Genomic DNA, 20,524 nt, shown 5'->3' with positions numbered 1-20,524 from the left:
CTCTTCAAGGGTGCTCCAAGCAGACCTAAGAACTCCACATCCCAAGTTGCCTCCAAGGATGAAACATGACTTAGCTACCTGCCACAGCTGCCAAGCAAAGCACGGGGCAGCAAAGGATGTGCTGCCCTCATGCAGAGCTGCCCTGTGCTTCACAAATTCCCACAGAGCCCATTGGCAGTTGCTGTTCCTAAGTGACTAACAGCAGCTCTTGCCCATGCCTGGAGTTGATGACCTAAGGATAGATTGATCTCTCCCCATCACGCTCTTCTCAGTTCCTCTTGTGATTACTGTATGTGTGTCACAAGAGGAAACAGGCTTCCCTCTCCCCCATCCCTCTTCAAATCAGGAATATAATTACAAGTAATGCTATGGAATTGAGAGAGAAAAGGCTGGAGGGAATGACTCCCAATGAGTGCATAAATTATTGAAGAAAAGTATCCCATGGAAAGGAGGATGTCTTGGGGAAGAATACTCAGCTGACTGCTGGTGAATGCAACATCAGAAAATGAGCAAGAGAAATCAATTATCCCCATCTAACCTACATATAGATGGGGTATAAGAAATAAAACACCTCATGATTAATTCCCATCAGTTTCAGGTGAAAGATGCAACAAAACAAGTACCTTCCAGCTCACTGCTAATGCAGACTAGGAAGGAGACTGATGTAGGGACTGTCCCTGCATCTGAAAAGACAGTGGTGGGAAGCAGAAATGAGAGATGATTGAACACCTGCTAGTGCTGCTGCTCCTCAGTGGAAAAATACGTGCCACAGGTTATTTTTCTTAGTCTTAGATTTCATCAAATTACCCACCTGAGAATACAGCAGGTACCTGCCAACCCATCATTCATTTAGGTGGATCCACCCAGGCCAGCACAATATTTTTGCATATACTGGAGTGCAGGGGAGAGTACTGAAAAAGAGTCCACTTAGAAATTAATTGTACTAGTTTGAAAGCAAATCAGTGGGAGATCCCAAGTCAGAAATACAATTTAATGGGAAAATTAAATAAATTCAGTAGTACAGAAACACTGACAGAGCCAGAATATAACCTGACACCCTGTTATTCAAGGTGGTGGTTGCTGTCCTCTTGGAGTGATAGATGTGGTTCTGTAGTGATCCTGTAGAATGGTCTGGTCTTCTTCTGAAGGTCCAGTGGTGGTTATGTAGCTCTCATCCTCTGGGAATCCAGTAGGTCAGGGCTACTGTGGTGTTCCAAATCTCAGATTATATCCAGGTAGGAATGCTTGTTTCCTCCCCCTGGGCAGAGCATCTTACAATGGAATGATGTAATTTTATGAATCATGCAGAGAGGCTTGATGGCCCATTAACAGAAGATATCCCACACAGAGGGAGTTATTAGGGATGTGTCATGGAAGAGATAAAGAACACTGCCCCACCTGGATTTAGCTGTTTATGGAGATGGTGATAGAATACATACTTTCTTTTGGTTACATCTTACATTGTAGCGCAAGACATTAGTGTAGGTTCCACCTCGGAGGTATGAGAAGACTATTTCCTAAGTGTCCTCCTGGGAAACGCTTGTGAAATGTGTTACAGAAGTGCCTTTTCACAGAAGAACCAGGTGGGGAATGAGCAACATGGCCCAGCAGATAAGCAAGGGCATGATCAGTGGCAATACATCAAGCATCCACTTCTCAGCCTTCTCCTCAGCCATCAGCAAGGAGAGTGGGGCTGTGGCCTCTAGTTCATTTGCTTGCAACCCCATGTTCCCCTTGAGAGCAGGAGTGTTGGGCAAGGCAAAATTATCTGTAAATCTCCTCAGGACTGATTCTTCTCTTTCAGCCATGCAGATGGAGAGTGCCTCACAGGAAGCTAGGATGCTGCAAAGTGCTGAAATTCCTCAGTGATCCACCCAGTGGTAGAGTTGTTGTAACACAGATATCTATAGAAGATACCATTTCTCTGTACAAACCTTGCCATCCAGGTGAGACAGAGCCATGAGAAACTGATGAGAAGATAATGAGTCCTCCAGTAGATATTCCTCATTCCACTCTTATAATATTTTAGAGTTTACAGACCATTAAGGGACTATTAAGGGCATCCAGGTTGGATAACTGAATGTTGGCCCCAAAAATCCACCTTTCTAATCTCTGCATCCAGCCCTAACTCTTCCCTGAGATAAAATTTCTTTTAAAGCTAGCAGTGAAGATGCAGAGAGTTATGTTTGAAACAAATTCACCAGTTTCAATGACAAATAAAAGAGAGTTGGCTTCCAGAAGGGCTATGCACCTGATGCTTGAAGATCAGGCCACCACCTGGGAGACTCAGTTGTGTCATGGTTAAGCAACCACAGCTCAGTTAAAAAGGTCTGTCACCCTGTCCTGCGACAGGTTCCTTGAATGAGTCACTTAATCTTATTATTCTATTTCACATTCTGTACTAAGAGACAAGATGTTTTCATTTCTCCTTTTTCTTCTGAGTTTGTGAACTTCTTGCAGGAGGACAGGCTCTCCTGATGTCTTCATATAAGACCTAGCAACAGTAAACATGGATGTACAATAAGAACGTGAGGCACCATCTTAAAATGAGCCAGGTAGAGGCACATTTAGTTCTGAAAATACAGCTACAGTTGACTGTCCATCTTGAATGACCGTGTCATCTTCAGCAATGCTACCATCCACAGTGGCCAGTCCAAGCCACATCTCAAATACATATTCTCATTTTTATAGTAAGACACTGTGATGGGTTGATGCTGACCAAACGCCAGTGCACCTATGAAAATAACTTATTAATTTTCCTCTGCTATAGTTAAGCAGAGGAGGGGGAAAGAAAAGTAATGGGGTGAGATAAGGATTAGGAGAAAAACATGTTTGTCTTGGTTTAGTTTAGGTTGCCAAATCTAATATACTTAATTTCTGTTGTGAGATAGGATTAGGAGCAAGAACAAGGCAGACCTAAAACTTAAAAGGGTATAAAGAAGAAATTTATTAACAACACAGAAAATAAGAAATTCAGAACAAGATTTTCAGATCACTCCCTCCTCCCCCCACCTCCCACATTTCTTAACAGCAACATACAGAGACACTTCAGTCAGTCTTTGACTTAAATAATCGTTTCAGTTCAGGAAGAGGAGTTTCTTCTTGTCTTGGCTATAGGGATTTTTTTTTCAAGAGGAAAAATAAAGTTCTCTTGTGTCTTCACTTTCACGATTCGCATCTGCCTGGAAAATCTGCAAATCGTGAAATTCCTCCCATCTTCACAGCCTTCCCAGAGCTGTGCTTGTGGGCCATGTCAAACTCATGGGGTATTACTTTTAAGGGTAAGCTTTTCAAAAGCAAAAGTTCTCCCCATCTCTTTTTCCTCAAATTCCTCTGTTCATACTTCATTCTCCAGCAACAGAGATCCCCCTTTCCCTTAGGGCAAAGGATCTTTTTCTCAAAAAATTTCAAATCCCCCCCATGTTTTATAGGAATCTTCAGTGCAGTACAATCCACCCCAAGGCTTACAAAAAGATTTTTTCAGCCACCTTTCATGGTGTCTCCTCAATCTCTTCTGCTCTGGAAACTTGGCTCTTACTTCACTAACTTTAGTATACTTTCTACTTTATTCCTCTCATTCAAGGGAGGATAGGAGATCTGCAAGTCTTATCTGAGCATTGGAAGGGTTAAAATTTCACACAGAAGGTGTGGGAACTGGGCCAGGTCATGCTGGAGCTGTGCCAGGATCTCCGGCTGCGCTGGGGGAGGCTTCTCCTCCCCATGGCTGCTCTGAGCCGGCAGCAAAGGTTTCTCCGTCTCTCTCTCCCCTCTGGCCATCAAGGCCCCTGGCTGAAAACAGGGGCGGGAAGGGAGCCCACCCCTGCCCAGCCAGGCCACATGGCGAGGACCGGGCCAGGCCAGGCCGAGCCAGCTGGCCTTACCTCCTCACAAGCCGGAAGTCAAAAGAGAACTCACTTTTATCAATGTGATTCATGGAGGCAAAGTAACTTTTCTAATTAGTTTTCCAGGCTGTTAATTATTAAATCAGCTTCTGATTGGTCCCAGCAACTCACAGAGGAAGTTCTCATAGAGAAAAACCCCAGAGTATATCTTCCTCCTAGGTGACTTCCACACAAAACCAGCACACCGTTAAAGGCAAAACAGGCTTAAAACTGTAAAAGGTATAAAGAAAAATTTATTAACAGAATTAAAATAGGGTAATGAGAAATAAAAATTAACTGTTAGAACACCTTTTTCCTTCCTAGTTTGTTGCAGAATAACGACTTTACAATTTAAAATTGTAAAGCACGTATGTTTTATTTCCAGATGGGACGCATCAGGGATTTTCCACCATACATGCATACCTGGTCGAGACAGGTTTCAGGTTTAAATACACAGAGATCCCACAAACCCACACCTCCTGCCCACCCATCCCCCGCCCACTCTCCTTGTGCTTCATATTATAATTAGTCTTCTGTGGTGCCACGCCTCCTGGTGGTCACAGGCAGGGGTCTTCTGAAGAAGTAAAGTGGTCTTACTCAGGTGTTCGCTGTTTGACCCCCATCTCTGGGCAGGTGCAGTGGAGGTTTGTCTAACTCCCAGGTCAGTTTGCCCTGGCCAAAACCAGGAGCCTGGTTCTTGCTGGTTTCTTAAGTAACAGGTTCTGCTTTATCAGGTTTTCACAATAATTAAGTCCTGCTTTACCGACTTTTCACAATATACATCTTATCTTTATGGCCTTTACTCAGCAACTAAAATTCCTATGCATTTGGTTACAAGTTGTTTCTACCTAACCTATATGTTCTATTACAAGTTGTTTCTCCACTTTTACAAAATTGCTAAGCTAGTTATTTCTGTTTTCCCCTCCACCTACTTAGACACATTATATGCTTCTAAAATTCTGAATTTTCATAGACATATATGTTTCCCATATCACCAGCCCTTCTTTCCTTCCCACCAACAGCGCAGGGAGACAAAACACAGGATTTTTAGTCAGTTTGTAACTTCTAAAAATATTTCTTCAGTTAACTTAGGGAGATGAGTCTCTTTTGCTATGTCATGGGGTCTTTCCTACAGGAAACAGTTCTCTGTGAACTTTTCCAATGTGGTTTTAATTTTCATGGCTAACAGTCCACCCAGAAACTGACTGCAACATAAAGTCCCTCCCACAACTTTCAGTTTTCCCACATCTGATTTTCATAGGCCATTTAACTTATAGGGTGCAGTTCTTAAGGATGAACTGTTCTAGTATAAAAGCAAGGGTCCTCTTCTTCTCTCTCTGAAAGCAAGGGTTCTCTCTCTCTCTGGTTAAGCCTCTTACCAGATCACAGCTTTACAGCATTCACATGCTCCAGCATGAGTGTCTTTTTCTCATGGGCTGCCGGTGAATGCTGCATCTCCCCATGCACTTCACTTTTTTCTTTTCTCTGACTTGGGAGAGAATTGGTGTTAGTAAGTTGGTTTGTTCTCAAGTTCTATCAACTGAAACAGTTTTTATAGAGCTCTGTAGTGCTGAAAGCTTAATCTTGTCCACGCAAGCTGTGCTGGCTGCCGGCTCTACTCCACACCTTTTTTTCATGGGGGATGCTGAATAAAGAGAAGCTTCTTCTGCCGCTTTTGTCTTTCTGTCCTTAGCATTGCTGGTTAAAAGCAGCCCAGTAAATAAAGTCCGTTGTGAGCCATGCTGAGACCATTGCAGCTGCACGGTGCTGCCCCAGCCACATGGTTGTTCGTGGTGTCAGGATGGCCCTTGGCAGCATGGCCTAGTGGTCATGCCGAGACAGGGTCCAGCGGCTCCCTCCGGGAAGGGGCTTTGTAGAGACCAGGGATCAAGAGAGCTTCCCATGGTTATTTTTTGTTCTTAAATATGTGATCATAGAGGCGTTACCAGCTTTTTTAATTGGCTTAGCAGTGTGCCAGTTCTCAGAGCTAGCTAGCAATTGTTTTTGCCAGGCATGGAGGAAGCTGCTAGCAGCTCCTCACAGAGAATCACTTCTGTGGCTTTTTCCCTCTTCACCAAAAATCAATTATTGCAAAACCATAACAGACACCTTAGCTCTTATTCTGTCCTTTCAACTGCTAGTTCACAGCTCCAGCAAAAAAACACAAAACAATGAAAACCAAGAAAATAATAACAAGGTGTTTTGCTTGATACTACCCTGGAGAAGTAGAGTTTGCTGACCATTCTACTTGGAACCAGTGTCATGCTACTGGTGCATGCACCATGACTTGAGAATCTGTCTCTTGATAGCAACTGCCTGCAGTTCAGGGTCCAAATATAGTCATGATGTAGAAATAGACTGGTTTCCTAAGGAAATAAGGCTAATTTTTTCACACTGGTTTTGTGTGTATGTGAATGCACACATAAGCTCCTTATCTCCCAGCATGATCCTCTCTTCAATGTTATTAGAATATTTTGTCCAATTTTGATAAAACTTGGTGCAAAACAGAAATCTTTACGATAAAAAATTGAAAAAACTTTTGTTCAAATTGTTCACTTGCCAGAAGAAATGGACCCCTGAGGGGCTCCCAAAGAGGGCTTGGCCAACAAGTTCACTCATCTTTAGACACCAGACAAGGCACAAAAGAGGAAAGTGGGCAGAAACCAACTTTCAAATAGACAAGGTGAGGGCACCAGGTGAAGCCACTCTTTCCATTCAGATTAACTCAAGACTTGTCCATCACTCAGTCCCACTGACTGTGCGGAGGAATGGAGACAGCAAAAAGCCCTTCTGAGAATGAAGCATGTGAAGAATTAGACCTGACCTGAGCGGGCTAACTGGACTTCCATGTGTGTGTGAAAAAGATTGAAGATTAAAAAGATGGAGGCAAATCAGAAGGTATCTTTGGTCAGGCATGCCTGGATAGAGAGGAAAGGGAGTGCTGCATGCAGAAACTGATGCTGGAATAACACAAGCATGTGCATGAAGGATTGATACCCCTGTGCATCCAAAACCTCTGCAAAGAAAACCAGTAAAGAGGTTTGCAGCTCTGGGTGCAAATGCCAGTGTGTCACATCTCTAACACATCTCTGTTAGCCTAGAGACCATAGTGCTTTTGAAACAACCAGCGCGCACTGACTTGGCCAAGCCTTTATGAGGATGCCAGGAACAACACCTGTGGTTCAGTAGTGGGAATTATGGGACCTCCAGCTGGACCCCCAAACTTCCTACACTGGTCCCAGTTACTTCCCCTATTGCTTCCCTGCAGCATCTCCTAATCCCCAAAACCAGCACTGGGGACATTTTGTAATGGTTTGAAAAGAGAGGCACAGTACAAGCCAATAAAGAAATGTAACAGAAGGCCATTGAAATTCAGCAGTGGGAGGGAGGAACTTATGCAAAACAAAACCTGTCCTTAACACAGAGGGCTCCCACAAGGCCTGGCAGCTAATCAGATACACTAGTCTTCCTCCTTTGGCACTCCATATTCAGCAGTAGAAGCCTGCTTACACTGCTTCAACCCATCCCAGCCAGACGTTTGCTTCCTTAAGAAATACTTGACTACATTAAAAAAAAAAAACAAAACAATTCACAATCGTTTGGGAGCAGACAGACAATGAGAAATGGGCATCATCTGGCTCAGGCAGAGGACCCAGCTGGAAAAGACACTGCCTTATTCCCAGCACAACATATCCATGACACAATGCAAGGCAGGCACTTCTCTAGCAAGCTTTGGAGAAGGAGAAGGAAGGGCAACAGCTGAGATCCAAACCTCTCTGCTCATCACAGGAAGGATTAAACCAACTTTTCTTTAACCACTACTGTAGCTCTAAAAGGTTCTGCAAGGAATTGCAGAACCATTGTTCTGTGGGGCTGTCCTGTGCCAGGCCAAGAGTTGGACTCGATCTTAGTGTGTCCCTTCCAACTCAGGATATTCTCTGATTCTATGCAGAAGGTTCATGCATGCTCCCAGGGAAACCCACAGCTGGACCAGACAGGTACAGCTCCATGTTTCAATTTGCTGCTTCCTCTTAACTATCTTCCCCCAAAAAATCTCAGTAACTACTATCACACACACACATTGGCCACGAAAGTAATTGTGCTGCCAGCAATGGAACCCCTCCCACTCATTTCCAGTCTCCTCCTCCTCCTGTAGTGACTTTCATTACCTGTACAAACATTCAGGAGGAAAGGGAAGTGGATATAAGACATTGCTTGGTGCTAAGAAGACAGCCCATTCCTCCAAATAGGTAGAAAAAAATCTCAGTGTTATAGGGCCAAATCTCTGCTGTGGTAAAAAGAGATACTTTTTTTCATGCACATAAATGATGCCATTTAGCAGGATCCTGAAGAAAAAAAAAAAAAAAAAAACCTTAATTTGTTACTTTCTTTTCAAGTTCAGCTTCTAAGCGAAGTATTCTGAGAGTAAGCAATGTTAATCCCCTTGGGCTCTCCCTTGATTCAATGGGAAATTGTCCCAGTTTGAAGGACAGGTATCTGCCAATAAAGGCAGAAGCTTCTCTTTGAAATGGAGAATGTAAACCCCTCCCTCCGAATTATTATAATTTTGAAATTAAGGGGCTTTCATGCAAAGATATAAAAATTAGGAATACCAGTTCTTTACTAGGAAAATTAAAATAGAAATACAGTATTACAAAGAACAATCATAAAAACACTGACAGAGTCAGAATACAACCTGACCCTGTCAGTCAGAGTGTTGGTAGCAGTCCCATTAAATGGTGGCTACAGTCCTCCTGCAGTGACAGATGTGGTTCAGCTGAAACAGTGGTCCTGTAGAAGGTGCAGTTTTCCTCTGAAGGTCCAGAGATGATGTGAAAAGGTCCAGTGTTCCTCTGGAATCCAGTGGAAAGATGGTATCTTGGTGTCCAAAATCTCAGTTTTTATATAGGTAGGAAAGGCTTGGCTCCTCCCCCTGGCTGGAGCATCTCCCAATGGGATGGTGTAATTTTATCAGTCATACAGTGGGACTTAATGGCCAGCAGCAGATGATATCTTCCTGGAGGGAGGATGGGTTGTGGAAAAGATAAAAATGATTGCCTCACCTTATCTTAAAGATAGACCATTAGCAGATAGTATGTGCCACGGAGATAAGGAAATCCCTACCCCACCCAGCTGCAACAAATGGTGATAGAATACACATTCCTGGCCACATCAACCCAACACAGAATTGTTGATACTTCAAGAAGTGATTTAGCATTTTGAAAATTTTGGTCTCAGTCTGCCAAGAAAGCTGTGTCCAGAGAGAGCTGTTAGCAATTATCCTCCTCAAGGCTTCAAGCAGCCCTTTGAGTATTCAAGTGTGTATGGGAGGAAAAGGATCCAAGGTGCATGAGCAGGAAAGCCAAGTCATGCCCCGAGCTCTGATCAGTGGGTGCCTACAACCCAGATGAATTTGTCCAGGTTTTGGAGATACTCATGAGTCTTTCATCAAATTTGCATTCCTATTTGAACTCATCATGATACTGACATGCTACTAAGGAGACAGAGTATTTTAGGCTACATCAAAAGAAGTGTGGCCAGCAGGCTGAGTGAGATGATTCTGCCGCTCTACCACTCTGGCAATATCACATCTGGACTGCTGCATCCAGTTCTGGGGTCACCAACACAGGAAGGACATCGACCTGTTGGAGCAAGTTCAGAGGAAGGACAAGCTTATGAATGGAACATTTCTCCTATGAGGAAAGACTGAGAGAATTGGGATTGTTCAGCCTCTAAAAAGAAGAGGCTTTTGGGTAATTGTGGTCTTCCAGTACCTTAAGGGCAAGCCTACAAGAAAGAGGGAGAGGAACTTTTTACAAGAGCATGTAGCAACAGGACAAGGTGGAATGGCTTCAAATTGAAAGAGAGGAGATTTAGATTAGATATTAGGAAGAAATTCTTTCCTGTGAGGGTGGTGAGGCACTGGCACAGGTTGCCCAGAGGTTGTGCAAGTCCCATTACTGGAAGTGTTCAAGACCAGGTTGGATGGAGCTCTGAGCAACCTGGCTTAGTGAAAGGTGTCCATGTCCATGGTAGGAGGATTGGAACTAGATGATCTTTAAGGTCTCTTCCAACCCTATCTGCTCTGTACTGGTGCAGCCTCACCTTGAGTCCTGTGGGCAGTTTTGGGCACCACAATATAAAAAAGACATTAAGCTGTTAGAGAGCATCCAAAGGAGAGTCACGAGGATGGTAAAGGGTCTGGAAGGGAAGCCTTATGAGGAGTGGCTGAGGTCACTTTGTTCAGCCTGGAGAAGACTGAGGTCAGACCTCATTGCAGTCTTCAATATCCTCACAAGAGGAAGCGGAGGGGCAGATACCAATCTCTTCACTCTCATGACCAGTGACAGGACACAAGGAAACAGCATGAAGCTGAGTCGGGAGGTTTAGGTTAGATGTTAGAAAAAGGTTCTTCATCCAGAGGGTGGTTGAGCACTGGAACGGGCTCCCCAGGGAAGTGGTCACAGCACCAAGCCTGACAGAGTTCAAGAAACATTTGGAGAAGGCTCTTGGGCACATGGTGTGACTCTTAGGGATGGTTCTATGCAGGGCCAGGAGTTGGACTCGATGGGTCCCTTCCAACTCAGATTATTATATGATTCTATGATATCATGATTCTATTTGTACTGTGATAAAGCCACAACCTAACTAAAGCTCCTTTGTCTAATGCCAAGGACAGAAAACACCATTACACCCAAAAAGACATGAGTAGTCACCAGGTGTCCCTCTCCTGACCAGCGCTGCTTAAAATACTCAAACTAAATTTAAGACTAAATGTAGGTGACACTACTGAAAAATCAAGCTAATAGCAAAACAAAAGGGTTAAAAAGATCATACAAAGAAAGGATTTTCTTTCTTTTCTCTTCCTTCTTCCTCTCCTTCACTAAATGAAAAAATAAAAATATTAATTTTTACCCAAACGTAAAGTACCAAAAATTTCTCTGCAGAAGGATAATTCAAGAAAATGTTATGCATCTGGGAGAAAATGAGACATAGTGGAAGCATTTTCTGAAACATAACTATACTGGTGCTCACTGTCTCAGTTTGAAAGACAGGTGTCTGCTAGAGAAGGTAGGAGCCTCCCTTGGATTGGAGAATGTAAACCCCCCTCTCTCTGAATTATTATTATTTTGAAATTAAGGGGTCTCAGGCAAAGATATGAGGATAGGAATAACAGTTCTTTACTAGTATGTAGAACAAGGCAAAAAAACCCCAACAACTAGGGAATTAATAACAAACAGAACTAGTGACAGCCTTCTCGGCCGAGACGAGAATGATGGAGAGGCTTGTTTCACAAAGCCCTGGGCAGTCAATCGCAGTGCCCCTGCAAGACTCTGAAGAGCACTAATCTGGAACGGCAGGAATGACCAAAAGATCCCAGGCTGGAACTGCAGGGTGTCCTGGCAGGACAGAGGGTGTGGGGCTACAGCATAGAGAAACCCAGAGCAGTGCTGAAGAAGCGGCGGGCAGTGGCGGCCCAGTTCCGAGCAGGGCAGGGAGGGAGAGTTGGGCTCAGGATTCTTAGTGAGGTAGGTGTTAATAAGGTCCCAGGTCAGTGGCTGCTCTCAGGAGCAGAGGCTTCACCAAGAAGAAGGGCTGGGTTATGACGAATTCCTTTCCCCAAGCAAGAACAGCGAGTGTCCCCTCTGAAGCTGCAGAGCAAAAGCTAGCAGCTGCCCCAGCCCTCCTTTTACCTGGGCCCAGCCAACCCTTTGTTTTCTCAAGTACCCATAAGTACCAGCAGTCAAAGTTTCCCAGCAACTCATGGGAAAAATTCTATAGGTAAGAAGGAACAAAAGAAAAGAAACCCAGCCCCCAATACTCACACAATGCTGTCATCCCAATTAATGAAGCCATTTGCCCCCTAGACAGAAAATGGATTCAATTGTTCACAATGCACATTCCTGTATTTTAAAAATGCACTGAAAGCTTTAACTGCCACAAGACTCAAGAATTAGCACTCAGGCACAAAGCTGTTTAGAAGTGGGCTCCTTCAGTTACTACTCATGTAATTATTAATCTTAAACCTTAATTGCACACAAAAATAGAAGAAGCCTGGCTTAACTTTTGATCCCTTCTGAATTGGTTATTTTGAAGGACAGTTCAAGATCATCCCCGCAGTGTATGCAGCAATGCAGGATGACACCCACTCTGTGTTACTTCCAGCATGGCCAAGCAAGGCTTTGCAAACCTTATAAAGGTTGTCTTGGACACAAACTGTTTGAGCAGGTTTAATCCCCTCCTCTCCCTCTGCTATCAGGAGAAAGGGAAAATACAGGAAAGAATAAGACTTACTTTCTTTCTGGAGTGTGATCTGTCCTCCTTTTTAGCTGCCTTGCTATTTTTACCAGCTCGAGAAAACTTCTGCTCCCCAGATTGCTTGATAGTGATTTTGATCTCAGGAGGGCAAACATAGTTCTCCAAGTTCTTTGGGGGCTTCTTAGCTCTCTTGGTGGTCTGGATTTTTAGTTTTAAACTCCCCTCTGTAAAGTTAGCCTCCTTGATGGAAAATTCCTGCTCCTCCAGGCCGTCTCTCACCACCCATTTTTCGCTGTCTGCATTGGAAGTGGAATCCACATCTCTCCTAGAATACATCTCGTCCTCTTCCTCAGGCTCCAGCCTCTTGCCACTCACCAGGATCCCTTTCCCTGAGCCTGCCACAGGCAGCATCATCTCCTTCACACAGCAGGAAGTAGGCAGAGGCTTCACAGAGGTAACAGTGGCTCGCAGAAAGTCTGCCTTAGCCTCCCCTTTGCCAAGAACTGCCCAGCGTCTCTCTGGGCTCCATAGCAATACTGCAACACCCTGGAGTTTTATCAGAGCGAAGGGGAGCACAGGAAGGGATAAGGAAAGCAAGGACAGGTAAGATCCAAGGGAACGAATTGTAACTGTCCACCAAATTCAATGTTCTAATCTCCCAAAGGCTGCAAGGAGCTCAGAAGACACCAGATCTGGCACTGTTAAAAAAAAAAAAAAAAAAAAAAAAAAGATAAGAAAAAAAGGAAGTTAGCATGTGCATGTGTATCTAATGCGAGTGTGGAGCTGACTGAAACAGGGCACAGAGGACGACTGGGCTTCCCTTGCATCTCAAGAGCTTTCCTTGAAGCAAAATCAAAGGAAGGAATGATAACCACATGTATTGCTAAACTGTAAACCCTTGTTGCTTTAAAGTGCTTCCTGTCACAGGGTTTTTCAGAAGGGAAAAAAATGGCAGATGATTGCCTTGGGTTAAACACCCAAAGATCAGAGCACAGAAAACATGGCACTGCTATATGAATCAGTGTCTTATGTTACAATGCAAGATGTAACCAAAAGTATGCATTCTATCATCATCTGTTAAACCCAGGTGAGGCAGTGATCTTTATCTCTTCCATGACACATCCCTAAAAACTCCCTCTAGGTGGGATATCTTCTGTTAATGGGCCATTAAGCCTCACTGCATGACTCATAAAATTACATCATCCTATTGTGAGATGCTCTGTCCAGGGGGAGGAACCAAGCATTCCTACCTGGATATAATCTGAGATTTGGAACACCACAGTAGCCCTGACCTACTGGATTCCCAGAGGATGAGAGCTACATAACCACCACTGGACCTTCAGAAGACCAGACTCTTCTACAGGATCACTACTTCAACAGAACCACATCTATCACTTCAAGAGGACTGCAGCCACCATTTAATGGGACTGCTACCACCACCCTGACTGTGATAGATAAGGAACCTTTTGTTCGCCTAACAAACCTTGAGAAGCGCAACCGGGGCTTGTAAAAACAGGATGTGATTAAAGACTGCTGGCGCCTGCATAATTATTTACTGCCTTGCAAGTTGTCTTGAATTCCAGGAGGTCAAGAAGATAACCTTATAAGGAAAGAGGAAGTCTGAGGAAGACTGCTCATCTTCATCCCTCGACCACCAGGAGGCAGAAAAAGACCCCCTAGCAACTGGAGACACATGCGCAGAGACACTTGAGAAAGAACACGTAACCCGGAAGCCGTATAGCTTAAAAGGAGTGAACAAAGAGACTGGAGGCGCGGCAGTAATGGAGCAGGGGCTCCCCTGTCGCCCAGCGCTGATCTTTGCTTTTTGCTTTCTATAGTTAATAAATCATAAAATTTGATTTGAACCCAACATAGCCCATTGCGCTCATTTATAACACCGACCAACAGGGTATCAGGTTGTATTCTGACTCTGTCAGTGTTTCTGTACTATTGAATTTATTTTAATTTTCCCATTTAATTGTATTTCTGACTTGGGATCTCCTAATGGTTTGCTTTCAAACTAGTACAATCAGGCAGCAGAGTTTCAAACTCCCTATTTCCCCACTTCCCAGGTTTGAGAGAGAGATGCTCCCTCAGGTGCTGGAAGTGCAGGAGGATCCACCTGTATCTCTTGCAGGGCATGTCAGTGTCCCAAGTATTGAGGGTGATATAAGAAAGCTAAACGCAATATTGTCCAGATTTCCTCATGCACTTGGGTATTGCTGCTTTGTGGCAAAGGCTTGGGCTGACTGATACACACACTGTGCTTTCATCCTTCAAATGTATGCTTCCTTTAGAACATCACAGATGGAACCCTTTCAGATAGAAGAACTCTTATTAAGTACCTTACAAAGTCTCAGCCAAAGTTAATGGGAGAAGCTGTGAATGGTGACAGAATCACAGAAAGAACTAGGTTGAAAAAGACCTTTAAGATCAAGTCCAACCTATGACCTAACACCTCCTCATCAACTAAACCATGGCACTGAGTGCCACGTCCATTCTTTTTTTAAACGTGTGCAAGGATGGTGACTCCACCACTTCCCTGGGCAGACAATTCCAGTGTGCAAACAGTGAAGAATTTCAGTGAAGAATTTCTTTTTAATGTCCAACCTAAATTTCCCTTGGTGCAGCTTAAGACTATGTCCACTTGTTCTGTCAGTTGTTGCCTAGGAGAAGAGACTGACCCCCAGATGACTATAACCACCCTTCATTGTAGTTGTAGAGAGTGATAAGGTCACCCCTGAGTCTCCTTTTCTTCAGGCTAAACAACCCCAGCTCCCTCAGTCGTTCCTCATAGGACATGTGTTCCAAGCCCTTCACCAGCCTTGTTGCCCTCCTCTGGACACGTTCAAGCATCTCAACATCCTTCCTAAACTGAGGGGCCCAGAACTGGACACAATACTCAAAGGTGTGGCCTCACCAGTGCCAAGTACAGGGGAAGAATGACTTCCCTGGTCCTGCTGGCCACACTATTCCTGATACAGGCCAGGGTGCCACTGGCCTTCTTGACCTCCTGAGAACACTGCTGGCTCATGCTCAGTTGGTTGTCGACCAGTACCCCCAGGTCCCTTTCTTCCTAGGCACTGTCCAACTACTTTGTCCTCAGCCTGTAGCGCTGCAGGGGGGTGATGCGGCCAAAGTGCAAGACTCGGCATTTGGACTTATTAAACTTCATATTATTTGACTCAGCCTATCTATGAAGCCTGTCCAGGTCCCTTTACAGAGTCCTCCTACCCTCCAATAGATAGACACGTGCTTTGTGTCATCTGCAAATTTACTGATAGTGGACTAAATCCCTTCATCCAGATCATCAATGAAGATACTAAACAGGACTGGCCCCAGCACAGACCCCTGAGGGACGCCACTAGTGACTGGCCACCAGGTGGATGCAGCACCGTTCATTGCCACTGTCTGGATCCAGCCATCCAGAAAGTTTTTAACCCAGTAAAAAGTGCTCCTGTCCAAGCCGTGGGCTGCCAGCTTTTCCAGGAGTATGCTATGGGAGACAGTGTCAAAGGCCTTGCTGAAGTCGAACTAGACAACATCCACAGCCTTTCCTGCATCCACCAGGCAGATCACCTGGTCATAAAAGGAGACCAGTTTGGTCAAACACGACCTACCTCTCCTAAACTCATGCTGACTGGGTCTGATACCCTGGCCATCCTGTAGATGCTGCGTGATGGCACTCAAGATGATCAGTTCCATAACCTTGTCAGGTACCGAGGTCAGGCTGCCTGGCATGTGGTTTCCCAAATCCTCCTTCCTACACTTCTTGTGGATGGGCATAACACTGGCCAGCTTCCAGTCATCTGCGACCTCCCCAGTGAGCCAGGACTGATGGTAAATGATGGAGAGTGGCTTTGCAAGCTCATCTGCCAGCTCCCTCATCACCCTGGGATGGATCCCATCTAGTCCCATACACTTGTGAGCATCTAAGTGGCTAAGCAGGTCTCTGACAGCCTCCTCCTGGATAACAGGGCGGGCTATTATACTCCCTGACACCATCTACCAGCCCAAAAGAACAGTTGTCCAGAGGACAACCTATCTTTCTGTTGAAAGCTGAGGCAAAGAAGGTCCTCAGTTGGCACAGTACAACCTGGCTTGTTACTGGACAAATTTATTCTCCATATATGGGAGAAGCAGCCTGGTGGGACAGACAGTCCTCCAGGAAACAGTGATAGGACAAATTCGGAACCAGACAGATTTAACCCAATGGTTTCCTGCCTGGCTGCGCAGGCTAATGGTCAGAGATCTGGGCAGCCTGAACTTTGAACCAATCACAAGTGCTTCCGAGGAACATTAAGAAGGTTATTTAAGGTGCAGTTCACAACAATAAAGGGTGAAATGGGATTTAAGGGTTAAAGAGAATGAAGATATGATATCAATTACTGTGTATTTATAAGGAAAGGAATGCACAATAAGAGACCCCTGATTTATAGATCTTGCTGGGCTTGCAAAATGAAGGGGGCCCCTCTTCGTAAAAGTGCAGAGTCTGCAAAATATCACAACCGGGAGACTACAGCGTAGAAAGACAAGGTGAGAAGTTCAACAGCGAGGAAGACTGCTGTTCTTCATCATCTCCAGCCCACCGACTCATCTAGAGACCACCGATCCAATAAACTACGCAGCCGCAATGAATATGCAGCTGATTTCCATACAGAGCGGGGAACAGGCAGGGCAGATAATCAATATGTATAGGCGATTTAGAATATGCATGAACTTCCTAGATAAATAGAAGATTAGAAATCATGTAAGGTACGCAGGATTTGGGAAGATGCTCTCCCCCTGTGTCCAGTGCTGAATAAAATATGTACCTACTCCACAACTTTATAGGTTGTTGTCCTGGTTTGAAAGGACAGGTGTCTGCCAGTAATGGCAGAAGTTTCCCTTTGGAATAGAGACTTTGGTTCCACTCCCCTCCCCCAAGTATTATGATTGTTTGAATCAAGGACTCTGAGGCAGAGATAAGGGGGATGGGAATAACAGCTCTTTTACTAATATATCTAACTATACAAACAGAAAACAATAACAGTTAAAATTGCTAACAGAACGAAATAGGTAACTCGGTGTCAGTCCCTTTAGATGCAATCACGCTGTCTCTGTGCTTAGTCCAGAGCCCGGATTTGCCGAAGGGCAGGCGGGAAATGGAGGAAGGAAGGGGGGGGGGGGGGGTGGGGCGGCAGCAGCCACGCCGGTCCCGGGCGGGAACGGGCTGCAGCGGCGGCTCCTCGCTCACCGTGTGTGTCCGGGGGATCAGCTGTGTCCGCAGAGGCAGGAGGCTGGAACGGGGCAGATGCAGGGCAGGTGGTTGCAGAGGGTCTGGCTCTCCTGTGCTCGGCCGCGTGGCTGAACGATCCCAGGCGTCCTCCTCCCAGCTCGCCGGAAACGCGAGTGCCCTCCTGGAAGCCTCAGAGGCCCCTCCGGGGCCGTCCCCACCCACACCTTTGTCTGGACTCATCAGGGACCCTGGGTGTAGCCCGGCCAGCTCCATTGGCATGATAATGGGAAAAATTCTTTCAATTGACACAGTAACAGAAAAACACTCAACCCCCAACAGTTGTGAAGTTTATTTCCGTGCTTCATTTTTGGCACCCCAGATGGGACCTTGCTGTCTGTCTGCAGGATTGGGCTGAGGGCGAACGGCTCCACGGCGCGCCCCGGGATTTCCTGGAGGAGACCCCGACCCCGGCTCGCTTACTGCAGCGACAGAAAGGACCACTGGCTGGCGGATGAAACGGTACGTATTAATTCTGGGGGGTTTGTAAGTACGCGCGATAGAAGGGCTGTTGATAAATTGCCGGAGACGTCCTGCGTACAACCAAGTCCCTGGGTAGGTAGGGCTTGCAAGCAGCGGGAGGGTGGGGTTACCGGAAGAGGGATATGAGCACCAGAGGGGCCTCTCCATTCCCTTGGCCTCTGCAAGTCAAGAAGGGAGGAGGGGAGCCGGTGAAGGAATTCGCTGACTGATAGAGCAGCCGCAGAGCGACCCTAGAATGCGGGTCGAGTGGATTCCTGCTCCCATGTTATTGGAGCTAAGGTGGTGTGTGTGTTGGAGTCCGGACATTGTGAGCAAGGTGAGTGTGTGAGTGAGTGAGACGTGCCCAGGAGGGGAGTAAGTGTGGGGTATTTGCTTCAGAAAGGCAGAATTGTTGTGTAGTGTGTGGTGTGATGCGAGTGGGACCGTGGCTGTGCTGAAAACATAATGATTGTTAATAAAAAGTATGAATAATAAGTGTGCTGTGTTTGTACAAGAGCGGGTGTGCTGCGTTGGTGCATTGTGTGCTTTGTTTGTGTATTTGGGGATTGTATTTGTTTGGTATTGTGTGTGGGAAGGAGATTGGAAGGAAATTCTGAAGTTCAGTAAGGAAAAGTTTAGGTGTAAGATAAGCAGGGGACGAAAAGAGAAGATAATGGGATCTACACAGAGCACAGAAATCCCTAAAGCCAGCCAATTAGGATGTGTTATAACACATTGGAAAGAAGTTGCAGGAACTGGCGGCACTGAAAATAAATCCACCCTAATTAAATATTGCAGCCAGTGGTAGCCACTTTATAGACTAGACCATGGAGTAAGGTGGCCACCCACCGGGACTTTAGATTATGATACCCTGCTGCAACTAATGTTGTTTTTAAGAAGAGAGGGCAAATGGAGTGAGGTCTCCTACTGTGACATGTCTTTCTCTCTCCAAAACCACCCTGAATGGCAGAGAGACTGTGGGATTAAGGCACCCTCTGACCCTCTAGTTTTGGCCCTTGAGAAGGAAAGGAAAGCAAATAAAGGGGAACTTGAAAGGTGTTGTTCAGCATGTGATATTGGTGAGAGGTGTGCCAGAGTAGACAAAATGCACAATTTGGATATGCAGGAACAGGGTTTGAGTGACCTATTCAAATCTCCTCCTAGAACTCAGAGACAGAAAGATGATGATTCAGAAGGAATACTTACTCCAGCCCATTTTCCTCCCAGAAGCCCTGTGTCTTCTAGGACGAGAAATAAGGTGTTTCAAGCCCCTTTGAGAGAGGCTGTAGGACTGGAAGGAGAGAGAGTCCTAGTAAAAATACCCTTTTCCACTACTGATATAGAAGCATGGGAAAAAGTAGCTAAAAACTACCGTAGTGACCCAATAACTACAGCAAAGCGCTTGCGGTATATTATCAAGCAGCACAATCCAGATTGGTCTGATATACAATTATTGCTGGATGCATCAAGTGAAACAGAAAAGCAATTAATCCTGAAAACAGCAGGAGATCAAGCAGAGGATTATTATAAGGCCCAGCAATTGGACGTAAAGGACTATTTTCCCCTCCAGAATCCACAGTGGGATCCAAACAGGACGGCAGAAATGCGGAAGTTAGAAAGCTACCAAGAATGGATAGCAAAAGGGATGGAACGAGCAATACCTAAAACTATAAATTGGTCAGCATTATATGCTGTTAAAACAGGGTCCCTCTGAAACACCATCTGAATTTTTGGATCGATTAAGGGATGCAATGTGTCGCAATACATCCCTAGACCCTGGAGCAGAAGTGGGAATTCAACAACTAGTGAGTTTATTTTTGGGTCAATCTATGGGGGATATTAGGCGTAAGCTTCAAAAAATAAAAGGGCCCGAGGGAAGAAATTTAGAGAATTTACTAGATGAGGCGTGGAGAGTATTTAGCAATAGAGAAGAGGGATATAAGCAGAATGTGAGGAATTTGATGGCAGTAGTGAGAGAAGAGAGGGGAGGACAAAGTCGTGGGCAGGGTTGACGAGGGAGACAGGGGGGCCCACCTAGATTGGGTAAAGATCAGTGCGCATTTTGTAAAGAGTTTGGGCACTGGAAGAATGAATGCCCTAAATGGAGGAGAGACAAGGGAAAAGACGTGATCGCACATGTAAAAGGAAACTGAAGAGGACCAGGAGATCTACCCCCAGCAGATCCCCTGGTTATAAAAATGGAGCTGGGGGGGGAGGGAAAGGGGGTAGAGTTTTTAATTGATACAGGAGCAGCATATTCAGTATTGAACAAGGCCTTAGTGCCTGTGGGAAAAGATTATGTTACAGTACAAGGAGTCACTGGCCAGTCTGAAAAGGTTTATTTTTGTAAACCTCTAAAATATAAATTTGGGAAACAATGGGGCACTCATAAGTTTTTATACATGCCAAATTCGCCAAAGGCGCTCCTGGGAAGAGACTTATTGGAACAACTACAAGCAACCATTGTATTTAAGGATGGGGAGATTACTTTGGAGGTAAACGACCAACAATATATAGAAGTGTTGAGCTTAATATTGACAATCACTGAAATTGAAGAAGAAATTAAAGAAAAAATAATTAGTCAGGTGCTTCCCGGAGTATAGGCTTCCAATGTGCCAGGGAGAGCGAAAAACGCACCTCCTATAAT

The 20,524-nt window shown here is 45.1% G+C and overlaps 1 protein-coding gene across 1 annotated transcript in view; it reads right to left on the bottom strand.

Moving 5' to 3' along the window:
• Positions 1 to 2,338: 2,338 nt before the first annotated feature.
• LOC306815652 (SET-binding protein-like) overlaps positions 2,339 to 20,524 on the bottom strand; it is a 53,665-nt gene continuing 35,479 nt past the window's right edge. Inside the window, 3 exon segments of the mRNA XM_079332219.1 lie at positions 2,339 to 2,494; positions 12,177 to 12,623; positions 12,625 to 12,838. Coding sequence (XP_079188345.1) covers positions 2,420 to 2,494; positions 12,177 to 12,623; positions 12,625 to 12,669 — 567 coding nt within the window. The 5' untranslated portion in view covers positions 12,670 to 12,838 and the 3' untranslated portion in view covers positions 2,339 to 2,419.

This window comes from Erithacus rubecula (genome assembly GCF_903797595.1).
Source record: "Erithacus rubecula genome assembly, contig: scaffold_178_arrow_ctg1, whole genome shotgun sequence".
Taxonomy (NCBI): Eukaryota; Metazoa; Chordata; class Aves; order Passeriformes; family Muscicapidae; genus Erithacus; species Erithacus rubecula.
The sequence above is the reverse complement of the archived record's forward strand: the minus strand, read 5'-3'. Positions and strand labels throughout refer to the sequence as shown.